The sequence below is a fragment of the Hyla sarda genome, chromosome 4 (genome assembly GCF_029499605.1).
Source record: "Hyla sarda isolate aHylSar1 chromosome 4, aHylSar1.hap1, whole genome shotgun sequence".
Lineage (NCBI taxonomy): Eukaryota > Metazoa > Chordata > Amphibia > Anura > Hylidae > Hyla > Hyla sarda.
The window spans coordinates 172,634,679-172,647,757 of record NC_079192.1 but is presented as its reverse complement, the minus strand read 5'-3'; the positions used below and the strand labels follow the sequence as shown (position 1 = coordinate 172,647,757).

General features: G+C 42.8%; 1 protein-coding gene across 1 annotated transcript; it reads right to left on the bottom strand.

Annotated features, from left to right (window-relative positions):
- Positions 1-3,459: 3,459 nt before the first annotated feature.
- Positions 3,460-5,178, bottom strand: LOC130367420 (piggyBac transposable element-derived protein 4-like). Its single transcript, XM_056569838.1, has one exon. It carries the CDS (start codon positions 5,176-5,178, stop codon positions 3,460-3,462), a length of 1,719 nt encoding a protein of 572 aa, XP_056425813.1.
- Between the last annotated feature and the right edge of the window lie 7,901 nt (positions 5,179-13,079).

Below are 13,079 nucleotides of genomic sequence, written 5' to 3'. Positions count from 1 at the left end.
GGCTTCAAAGTTCAGCAGCAATTTTCCAAATTTTCACAAAATTTTCAAACTCAATATTTTTCAGGGACCAGTTCAGGTTTGAAGTGGATTTGAATGGTCTTCATATTAGAAATACCCCACAAATGACCCCATTATAAAAACTGCACCCCCCAAAGTATTCAAAATGACATTCAGTAAGTGTTTTAACCCTTTAGGTGTTTCACAGGAATAGCAGCAAAGTGAAGGAGAAAATTCAAAATCTTCATTTTTTACACTCGCATGTTCTTGTAGACCCAATTTTTTAATGTTTGCAAGGGGTAAAAGGAGAAAATTTTTACTTGTGTTTGTAGCCCAATTTCTCTCGAGTAAGCACATACCTCATATGTCTATGTTAATTGTTCGGCGGGCGCAGTAGAGGGCTCAGAAGCGAAGGAGCGACAAGGGGATTTTGGAGAGTATGTTTTTCTGAAATGGTTTTTGGGGGGCATGTTGCATTTAGGAAGCCCCTATGGTGCCAGAACAGCTAAAACCGCCCACATGCCATACCATTTTGGAAACTAGACCCCTTGAGGAACGTAACAAGGAATTAAGTGAGCCTTAATACCCCACAGGGGTTTCACAACTTTTTGCAAATGTAAAAAAAAAAAAAAAAAATATCTAAAATGCTTGGTTTCCCAAAAATTTGACATTTTTACAAAGGGTTAAATCAGAAAATACCCCCCAAAATTTGAAGCCCAATTTCTCCCAATTCAGAAAACACCCCATATGGGGGTGAAAAGTGCTCTGCTGGCGCACTACAGGTCCCAGAAGAGAAGGAGTCACATTTGGCTTTTTTGAAGCAAATTTTGCTCTGGGGGCATGCCTCATTTAGGAAGCCCCTATGGTGCCAGGACAGAAAAAAAAACCACATGGCATACCATTTTGGAAACTAGACCCCTTGGGGAACGTAACAAGGGGTAAAGTGAACCTTAATACCCCACAGGGGTTTCACGACTTTTGCATATGTAAAAAAATATATATATTTTTTACCTAAAATGCTTGGTTTCTCAAAAATTTTACATTTTTGCAAAGGGTTAAAGCAGAAAATGCCCCCCAAAATTTTAAGACCAATTTCTCCCGATTCAGAAAACACCCCATATGGGGGTGAAAAGTGCTCTGCTGGCGCACTACAGGTCTCAAAAGAGAAGGAGTCACATTTGGCTTTTTGGAAGCAAATTTTGCTCTGGGGGCATGCCGCATTTAGGAAGCCCCTATGGTGCCAGGACAGCAAAAAAAAACCACATGACATACCATTTTGGAAACTAGACCCCTTGGGGAACGTAACAAGGGGTAAAGTGAACCTTAATACCCCACAGGGGTTTCAAGACTTTTGCATATGTAAAAAAATATATATATTTTTTACCTAAAATGCTTGGTTTCTCAAAAATTTTACATTTTTACAAAGGGTTAAAGCAGAAAATACCCCCCAATATTTGAAGCCCAATTTCTCCTGATTCAGAAAACACCCCATATGGGGGTGAAAAGTGCTCTGCTGGCGCACTACATGTCTCAAAAGAGAAGGAGTCACATTTGGCTTTTTGGAAGCAAATTTTGCTCTGGGGGCATGTCGCATTTAGGAAGCCCCTATGGTGCCAGGACAGCAAAAAAAAAACACTTGACATACCATTTTGGAAACTAGACCCCTTGGGGAACGTAACAAGGGGAAAAGTGAACCTTAATACCCCACAGGGGTTTCAAGACTTTTGCATATGTAAAAAAATATATATATTTTTTACCTAAAATGCTTGGTTTCTCAAAAATTTTACATTTTTACAAAGGGTTAAAGCAGAAAATACCCCCCAATATTTGAAGCCCAATTTCTCCCGATTCAGAAAACACCCCATATGGGGGTGAAAAGTGCTCTGCTGGTGCACTACAGGTCTCAGAAGAGAAGGAGTCACATTTGGCTTTTTGGAAGCAAATTTTGCCCTGGGGGCATGCCGCATTTAGGAAGCCCCTATGGTGCCAGGACAGGAAAAAAAAACACATGACATACCATTTTGGAAACTAGACCCCTTGGGGAACGTAACAAGTGGTAAAGTGAACCTTAATACCCCACAGGGGTTTCACGACTTTTGCATATGTAAAAAAAATATATATTTTTTACCTAAAATGCTTGGTTTCTCAAAAATTTTACATTTTTACAAAGGGTTAAAGCAGAAAATACCCCCCAAAATTTGAAGCCCAATTTCTCCTGATTCAGAAAACACCCCATATGGGGGTGAAAAGTGCTCTGCTGGTGCACTACAGGTCTCAGAAGAGAAGGAGTCACATTTGGCTTTTTGGAAGCAAATTTTGCTCTGGGGGCATGCCGCATTTAGGAAGCCCCTATGGTGCCAGGACAGCAAAAAAAAAAACACATGGCATACCATTTTGGAAACTAGACCCCTTGGGGAATGTAACAAGGGGTAAAGTGAACCTTAATACCCCACAGGTGTTTCACGACTTTTGCATATGTAAAAAAATATATATATTTTTTACCTAAAATGCTTGGTTTCTCAAAAATTTGACATTTTTACAAAGGGTTAAAGCAGAAAATGCCCCCCAAAATTTGAAGCCCAATTTCTCCCGATTCAGAAAACACCCCATATGGGGGTGAAAAGTGCTCTGCTGACACACTACAGGTCTCAGAAGAGAAGGAGTCACATTTTGGCTTTTTGGAAGTGCTCTGGGGGCATGCCGCATTTAGGAAGACCCTATGGTGCCAGGACAGCAAAAAAAAAAACACATGGCATACCATTTCGGAAACTAGACCCCTTGGGGAATGTAACAAGGGGTCAAGTGAACCTTAATACCCCACAGGTGTTTCACGACTTTTGCATATGTAAAAAATAAAATAAAAAAATCACTAAAATGCTTGTTTTTCCCCAAATTTTTCATTTTTACAAGGGGTTATAGCTGAAAAATTACCCCAAAATTTGTAGCCCCATTTCCCTTGAGCAAGGAAATAACCCATAAAAGCACGTAAAATGCTTTGCTGGTGAACTACAGGTCTCAGAAGGGAAGGAGCAAAATTTGGAGAGAGAATTTTTTGGGGGCATGTCGGATTTAGGAAGCCCCTATGGAGCCAGAACCCCGGGAACCTGCTGAGGTATTCATCTAGGGGTATAATGGAAATTTTTTTAAGTTTTGTTTAGGGGTTTAGCAAGATAGTGAAAATAAAACTATACCTGCCAAGGTATTCATCTAGGGGTATAATGGAATTTTTTTTTTTGTTAAGGGTTTAGCAAAATGTTGAAAATATAAAACTATACCTGCCAAGGTATTCATCTAGGGGTATAATGGGAATTTTTAGTTTTATTAGGGGTTTGCCAATTAGATTTTTTTTAATAGTTTAGTGGAGAAAAAGGGGGAAATAAATGAATTGCTCACATGTCATTCCAAGGGTGCATTGGGTAGAGTTATCCAAAGTCATTCTAAAAATAATTAAAGGGGACAAAATTAGATATCATATGTTGTGTGATAGATTTTAAAACAGTCTTCAATGCACAGACCGGGTTTGTGGGGACATGTCTCACAGTGGTATATAGTGCATTTTCTAATGCCACGCTTGGAGCACACCCGACACCGCTTCTGTTGCCTACTCCCCGATTCTCTACGGGGAACTACCGCAGGAAAATGTTGCCCTGGAACTATTCTGTTCTCCGATCCTGTGGCTCTGCTTTCCTCCCCTTCCGGATCCCCAAACAGAAAGTCCTTAATAACATTTTTCTGGAATTGCAGGTATGTGCATGTATTTCCTGCACGTTTGTACACCACAAATGAATTGTACATGGTAATTTGGAAGAGGTGCAGTGCCAATTTTTTATACCAGGTCTTAGTTTTGCGTAGGGCAGTGTACGGCTGCAAGGCCTGATCTGACAGATCCACCCCTCCCATGAACTTATTATAGTCCTGGATACACACCGGTTTAGGGGCACTCTCTGTGGTACCACGGACTTGGACAGGGGTGGATCTGTCTGGGTGTAAGGTGGTTAGTACAAGAACATCACGCTTGTCCTGGTACTTCACAAGCATCATGTTGTCCTTGCACACAGCCTTGCTTTCCCCCTTCTTCAACTTTTGCCGTACAAAAATTTTAGGCAGATCCCTTTGATTTCGCCTGATGGTACCACAGGCCACAGTCCCCTTGGCAAACAGGCATTGTAGTAATGGGACGCTAGTGTAAAAATTATCAAGGTAGATGTTATACCCTTGATCTAGCAGGGGGTGAACTAGATCCCATACTATTTTTCCCGTTGTTTTTAGTATGGGGGGACACTCTGGGGGCTCTATTTTAGAGTCTTTCCCCTCATAGACTCTGAATTTGTGCGTATAGCCGGTTGTGCTCTCGCACAACTTATAAAGTTTTACCCCATACCTGGCCCGTTTGTTAGGCAGGTATTGCCTAAAGTGCAACCTTCCTTTGAAGTGCACAAGAGATTCGTCCACTGCAATCTCTTTTTCTGGGGTGTAAACTTCAGAAAATTTTTGATTTAAATAATTAACAAGGGGCCGAATTTTATATATGCGATCAAAATTTGGATCACTGGGAGGTGGACAATTTTCATTATTAGCATAATGTAGAAATTTGAGGAGGGCTTCAAACCGATTCCTTGGCATGACCGACCGGTACAGTGGAGTATGGTAAAGCATATCATTACTCCAATAGGAGCGAATTGTGGGCTTTTTAACTATGCCCATGTTAAACAAAAGGGCAAAAAAATTTTTGAGCTCTAGTGCATTGGTTGGCGTCCATTGATAAGGCCTAGCATGATATGCCTGTGGATTGGCCGCAATGAATTGCTCAGCATACCGGTTGGTCTCCTCCACTATCAAATTAATCAGCTCTTCTGAAAAGAAGAGCTGAAAAAAATCAGCTTCTTTCAACCCCACGGTGTCAACACGAATGCCTGCAGTGGCCACAAACTCAGGCAAATTGAGTATAAAGTTTGAAGCTGGAGCCCACTCAGAGATGGCACTAGGACCTGGCTCAATATTGGTACTAGGACTGGTACTAGGACCTGGCCTAGGGCGGTGGCGGGGAGGTTCCTCGTCAGAATCAGTGGAAGAGGAAGAAGAAGAGGGCAAATATAACAACTCTTCACCACTATCTGAACCAGAGGAAGATGCCAAGAAGGCATATGCCTCCTCAGTGCTGTACATGCGACGCCTTGACATATTGGATGACACTATAAGTGGCGAAGTGTCTCTGATGTACAACACTAGAACAATATTTTTTTTGTATTTTTATATTTTTATATATTTTTTTTACTTTTTTACTTTTTTTATAACAACGGAAAAACTGAAACAAAAAGCGCCACTAGAACTAAAAAAAAACAGCGGCGAACTGTCACTGCTGTCACTAATCAGTGACGCACCAGGAAAAAACGTAACAGGGTAGTATGGAGGTGTGCAAGGTGGTGATGGGATGAAAGGGTGACAGTCACTTCAGGGGCACTGACAGTATTTTATATTATTCTTCACTGTCACTGTTATGGTCAGTGACAGACTTCAATTTCTTCACAGCTGATGAATGAATGAATGAATGAATGAATGAATGAACGAATGAACGAATGAATGAACGAATGAATGAATGAATGAACGAATGAATGAATCAGCAGCAGGATAAGGGGCACTGATGGGCACTGAAACTTTATTACTGTACTGTACTGTAGAATGTAACTATATTCAGTTACAGTTACAAGTTACAATCTTCACTGCAGCCTGTCAGATCACACAGGCTGCAGACTTCAGACAGGGAGGACAGCAATTGGAAGGGGCACTGCTGGGCACTACTGGAGACTGATGGGCACTGCTGGGCACTGATGGGCACTACTGGACACTGATGGGCACTGATGGGCACTAGACTGTCACTGTTATATTCAGTGACAGTCACTAGGATCTTCACTGCAGCCTGTCAGATCGCACAGGCTGCAGACTTAGGAGGCAGCAGATGGGCACAGATGGGCACTGGGGGGCACTGCTGGGCACTACTGGGGCACAGATTTATACAAGACTGTCACTGTTATATACAGTGACAGTCACTAGGATCTTCACTGCAGCCTGTCAGATCGGACAGGCTGCAGACTTCAGACGGCGGCAGCAGCAGCAGGGTAAGGGGCACTACAGGGGGGGTTCTTTTACTTCCACTTAAATTTTTAGCTTTTAGAAAAGCTTTTTAACACTCTTCTGTCTTCTGTCTTCTGTCCTAACACTAACACCGGCTCCGATCGCTGTTCAGAACGAACTGAAAGCTTCGGAGCCGGTGTTATTGTAACAAAGACACTGATACACTGTGATTGGTCCACAGGGACCAATCACAGGGCTCTAATCCCAGGACCAATTACAGATGGTCCTGGGATGTCAAGCAGAACTTGTCTCCCGCCGCTGGGCACGGGATTTCTGCCTGTTAACCCTTGCGCTGCTGTGCAGCGCCGGGTTAACTGCATGTCATTTATAAACGCCGGGATGCGCGAACGCACTGCACAACCCGGCGTTTATATATGACATTCTGCGCAAAGGGGTTAACTTAATATTTGGTTGCACACCCTTTGGAAAAAATAACTGAAATCAGTCACTTCCTATAACCATCAATAAGCTTCTTACACCCCTCAGCCGGAGTGTTGGACCACTTTTCCTTTGCAAACTGCTCCAGATCTCTCTTATTGGAAGGGCACCTTTTCCCAACAGCAATTTCAAGATCTCTCCACAGGTGTTCAATGGGATTTAGATCTGGACTCATTGCTGGCCACTTCAGGACTCTCCATTGCTTTGTTGCCATCCATTTCTGGGTGCTTTTTGACGTATGTTTGGGGTCATTGTCCTGCTGGAAGACCCAAGATCTCAGAGGCAAACCCAGCTTTCTGACACTGAACATAGTGACCCAAAATCCATTGGTAATCAGATTTCATGATGCCTTGCACACATTTAAGGCACCCAGTGGCAGAGGCAGCAAAACTATCCCATAACATCATTGAACCTTCACTATATTTCACTGTAAGTACTGTGTTCTTTTCTTTGTAGGCCTCATTCTGTTTTCGGTAAACAGTAGAATGATGTTCTTTACCAAAAAGCTCTATCTTAGTCTCATCTGCCCACAAGACGTTTTCCCAGAAGGATTTTGGCTTACTCAAGTTCATTTTGGAAAAATGTAGTCTTGCTTTTTTATGTCTCTGTGTCAGCAGTGGGGTCCTCCTGGGTCTCCTGCCATAGCGATTCATTTCATTTAAATGTCAAGGGATAGTTCTCGCCGACACTGATGCTCCCTGAGCTTGCAGGACAGCTTGAATATCTTTGGAACTTGTTTGGGGCTGCTTATCCACCATCCAGACCATCCTGCGTTGACACCTTTCATAAATTTTTCTCCTCCGTCCATGCCCAGGGAGATTAGCTACAGTCCTATGGGTTGCAAACTTCTTGATAATGTTTTGCACTGTGGACAAAGGAAAATCTAGATCTCTGGAGATGGACTTTTAACCTTGAGATTTTGGTTCTCAAGTCCTCAGACAGTTCTCTTCTCCTTTTTCTGTTGCCCATGCTTAGTGTGGCACACACAGACACACAATGCAATGACTAAGTGAACGTCTCTCCTTTTTATCTGTTTCAGGTGTGATTTTTATACTACCCACACCTGTTACTTGCCCCAGATGAGTTTAAAGGAGCATCACATTCTTGAAACAATCTTATTTTTCCACAATTTTGAAAGGGTGCCAAAAATTTGTCCAGCCCATTTTTGGAGTTTGGTGTGACAATACACACAAAGGGAATAAACACGTGTATAGCAAAACGTGTTACTGCAATCCTTTTCTTGAAAAATTTTCTTAAAAAATTTCAGGGGTGCCAACATTTACGGCCATGACTGTAAAAACGTGATTCAAACAGTCATTAATAGGTCATTTTTTTGATGACACATCTTCTTTAACTTCTTTGGAACCAAGGGCGTACTTGTACACCCTTGTCCAGCTCCCCTTCTTTGACATCGGCTCAGGAGCTGAGCGCACATCAAACATATGTGGTATGGCCGCGTGCGTAAATGTCTGAACTATAAAATGTAACGTTACTTTAACCTCACGATCAATGGCGTATACATAAAAAAATACCAAAGTCCAGAATTGCGTATTTTTGATCACTTTGTATTTCCTAAAAAAAAATGTATAAAAAGTGATCAAAAAGTCCCATCAAAACAAACATTGTACCGATCACGACACAAAAAAATTAGCCCTTACACATCCCCATATACAGTATTAAAAAAAAGTTAGGGGTCAGAAGAGGAAAATTTTAAACTAATTTTCGTGCAAAAAGTTATCATTTTTTAAAAGAAGTAAAACAAAATCAAACCTATATAAGTTGAGTATCATTTTAAGCATATGGACCTACAGATATATATAAGGTGTCATTTATACTGAAAAGTGTACTGCATGGAATTGAAAGCTCCCAAAAGTTACAAAATGGTGTTTGTTTTTTTCAATTTTGTATGTATATATATATATATATATATATATATATATATATATACCGTATATATGTATATATATATATATATATATATATTTATATATATATGTATATAATTTTTTTTTTTTTTGTTTCGCCATAGATTTTGTGGGGAAATGATTGTCATTGCAAAGTAAAATTGGTGGTGCCAAAAAAAAGCCCTCATATGGGTCAAGGGGTTAAGTAATCATTGTGTTCTAGGGATTGGCTCCATGGCAGCATGAACCTTGCAACATAATGCAACAGAATGAACTGTCCATAAAATTAAGATGAATAGTATGATTGGCAGTCTACTGTACTTTAGGTGAATTTCTCTCATTGAATTTTTTTTTTTTTTTACCGTTTTGTGATGCAATATATTGACAAGATTATGGTTTGGCTGATACTAGAACCTGCATGCGTGAACATGACCATATCACCTATGTTGGTTGTGAAGTGGAATATAACAAAAATGGATATATATTCTTTCCGATTACTTGATTGAATTATTTGACTTAGATGGCATTTAACAACTGGTCTTTATGTAAGGATTTACATATTATATACACCTGTGTTATATTTGTGTATTTTCATGTGTACACAGTAATTAGTATATGTATATCACATAGCAGTGGATATGTTTATGTGACCTCAGGATCATATGGAAAGCTGGAAGGACCCCCAGGTTTTGGAAATTTGCAGTACACCAAAGCAAGTAATGTTCAGTAAGGATGATTTTGCTTCACTGGCTGCTGCCAGCAGAGGGCAGCATCACTCTTACACAGAAGTGGAAGTAAGTGGTGGTAGCTCTGTGATGGAAAACTGTAGTATTGTAGATAGAAGTATGTGAACAGTATATTACACTGTTTATTTTGACAAAGCATTGCACTGTGGTCACTGTTTTGTACTATTTTAACACCTAATGGGGGATGTTCAGTCTGGATTTTTTTTTTTAACCTATTTATTTATTTGAAACAATCGATGATGGTTCCAATTGGACTTAAAGGGGTACTCCGGTGGCTAATGTGTTTTTTCAGTTTTTACTTACCCTTGAAGGTGAGTTTTCTTGTTATCTCTGGTCTCGTGCTTGCTCTTTGTTTGTCTTTCTTTTCCTTTCTTTGCACATGTGTGTCCTTTCTTTGCACATGTAGTGTAGCATCTATTTCCGTTTTGCCTCTATAAAGTGGTATACTGTATAAGATGGCCACAGTTAAGAAACAGTATATCCCCGAGGAAGGGGAATAATCCCTGCAACACGTCGGATCTACATGTACTAGTACATTTTATATATTTGTTTTATGTTAATAAATTGCTTACCATTCAAAAGAAAAAGAAGTGTGTGGAAATCAACTGCTTTGGGAGTTGTATGAAGGACCGATGAGTGGCTGCTACAGCAAGGAAGAAGTCTCAAGTACATTGGCTGAAAGTTTGCAGGAATTGAGGGGGATCACAGATGCATAGACCCCTCTCAGTGAAGTAAGTGCGAATAAGCTATTGGAAAGTCACTGAATGCACTTTAAGTGGAAATTGTCCTCTCTCCAGTTTTTGTATTTTTATCTTTATCTTCTGATTAAGAGGGAACATAGTTTTGATTTCAAAATTGTGTTTTTTTTTCATGTTTCATTTTAATGTTCGCCATTTATTTTATCTTAAAATTAAAGGTGTCAATACAAAGAATGTACACTTGTGGATTGCCCAGCTCTCCCTCCTCATGCAGTGCCCGGATCCCACACCCAGCCAGGTGCGCAGTGAAAATCCAAAGAATAATGCAATTATCCAGGACTTTTTCAGTAAAACCCAGCTTTATTCAGGATCCAGCAGACAACACAGGTAACAAGTGAAGGTGGTGACATCATTGATAGTGGATAATCTTTCTCAATAAATAAATGGCCAAGTATAATATTTTTGATGCATTTGTTTGATTTGGTTTTCTTTATATAAGGTCTTAAAAGAAATTGCATTGTCAGGATCCGGGCTGGCGGATGGTGAGGACACTGGAGGTGGATCATCTGTGCCAGAGAGATGATGGCGTGTGCCGTACCAGGGGAACGGAGTCTAAGGGATTACTGGTATTCACCAGAGCCCACCGCAAAGCGGGATGGACTTGCTGCGGCAGGTAACCCCCAGGTTGTTCCACCCGGTAGCGACTCAACCTCTCTGGCAGCTGAGATGGCACGGTACACAAGGACTAGACAGAGGCGAGGTCAGACGTAGCAGAAGGTCAAGGCAGGCGGCAAAGATTCGTAGTCAGGGGCAACAGCAGAAGGTCTGGATACAAAGGCAAGGGAACACACTAAACGCTTTCTCAGGGCACAAGGCAACAAGATCCGGCAGGGACAGTAAGGGGAAGGGGGTTTATATAGTGTAGGGAGTGTTAGGAACTAATTGTGCCAGGCACCAATTAATGGTGCACTGGCCCTCTAAATCTGAGAGACCCGGCACGCGCGCACCCTAGAGAGCGGGGCCGCGTGCGCCGGGACTGAGCAGAAGGATGGGGCCGGTGAGTGACATGGGGCACGTCCCGCCACGGGGATAGCATCCCCACCGAGGGACACACAGCAGCGCTCCCGGTCACACTCGCTGACCGGGGCGCTGCAAGCAGGGATGTGACGCCGCGAGCGCTCCGGAGGGGAAGCGGGGCCCGGAGCGCTCGGCGTTACAGTACCCCCCCCTTAGGTCTCCCCTCTTTTTGGAGCCCAGGAACCTATGGATGAGCTCCTTGTCGAGGATATTGTCCTCGGGCTCCCAAGACCTCTCTTCGGGGCCACAATTCTCCCAGTCAACAAGAATTTTTTTTTTTTTTTACGACCTTGGAGGCGAGGATTTCTTTTACCAAGAAGACGTCAGAGGACCCAGTGACAGGAGCAGGAACAGTGACCTTGGGGGAAAAGCGGTTAAGAACGAGAGGTTTGAGAAGGGATACATGAAAGGAGTTAGAAATACGAAGAGAAGGAGGAAGATGGAGCTTGTAGGAGACAGGGTTGATTTGACTTTTGACTCTAAATGGCCCGAGGTAACGAGGACCCAGCTTGTAGCTAGGGACACAAAACCGAATATATTTGGCAGAGAGCCACACTTTGTCACCAGGGGCAAAGACAGGAGGAGTTCTCTTTGTATCCGCATGTTTCTTCATGTGAGAAGAGGCCAGTGAGAGCGATTTTTAAGTCTCCTTCCAGATAGTGGAGAAGTCCCGGGTCAATTCATCTACGGCAGGAACTCCAGATGAAGTGGGGATGGGGAGGGGGGGAAGCGGGTGAGGGCCATACACCACAAAGAACAGAGACTTGGCGGATGACTCAGAGTTTTTTAAATTGTACGAGAATTCAGCCCAGGTTAACAGGTCGACCCAATCCTCTTGGCAGGAGGATACAAAATGTTGCAGGTAGTCACCAAGGATCTGGTTCACTCTCTCCACTTGTCCATTGGACTGCGGGTGGTAGGAGGACGTGAAATTTTATTTGATCTTTAATAGATTACAGAAAGCTCTCCAAAATTTAGACACAAATTGAACGCCTCTATCCGAGACGATATGCGTGGGAAGCCCATGGAGACGGAAAATCTGCAGAAAAAATTGCTTCGCCAACTGTGGCGCAGAAGGAAGGCCTGGAAGCGGAATAAAGTGAGCCATTTTGGAAAAACGATCAACGACCACCCAGATGACAGTGTTGCCATGGGATACAGGAAGATCTGTGATGAAGTCCATGGCTATGTGGGACCAAGGCTGTTCCTGCACCGGCAGCGGATGGAGAAGACCAGAAGGCTTCTGACGTGGAGTTTTGTCACGTGCCCATACCGTACAGGCCCGTACGAAATCGGTCACATCTTTCTCCAGGGAAGACCACCAATAGTGTCTGGCAATTAACTGTATGGACTTTTTGATTCCAGCATGACCAGCCAGATGGGAGGAATGACCCCATTTGAGAGACTGGAGGTGAAGACGTGGAGGAACATAAGTTTTTCCCGGAGGAATAGGCACCAGAGAAGTGGGGGCAGAGGAGATCAGACACTCTGGAGGTATGATGTGCTGAGGAGGTAAGACCTCTGCTTGCTTTTTACAAAACACATCGGAAAAGTCCTGATAGGCCTTAGGAAGACCTGGCAATGGTGTAGCGGTGGACACTTGGCAGGTGGGAGCACACTTGAGACAATGCTTGTGGCAGGAAGATCCCCAACTCTTAATGTCCCCAGTGGTCCAGTCGAGGGTAGGAGCGTGACACTGAAGCCAGGGCAAACCAAGAAGGATTTCAGAGGTACAGTTTGGCAGAACAAAAAATTACATTTTTTCCTGATGTAGAGCTCCGACGCTCTTAAGCAGAGGTTCAGTGCGGTAACGGACGGTGCCAATCAGTCTCTCTCCATTCACAGAAGAGATGAAGAGTGGTTTGACGAGACGGGTAAAAGGAATACTGAATCTGTTGATGAGTGAGGCTGCAATGAAATTTCCTGCTGCACCTGAGTCCAGAAAGGCCACAGCGGAGAAGGAAGTATTAGCGGGTACAGCAACCCGCATAGGAATAGTCAGTCGTGGAGAGGAAGAATTCACGCCTAGCAACGCCTCTCCCACGTTAGCTAGGTGCGTGCGTTTTCCCTGACGCGGAGGACGAACA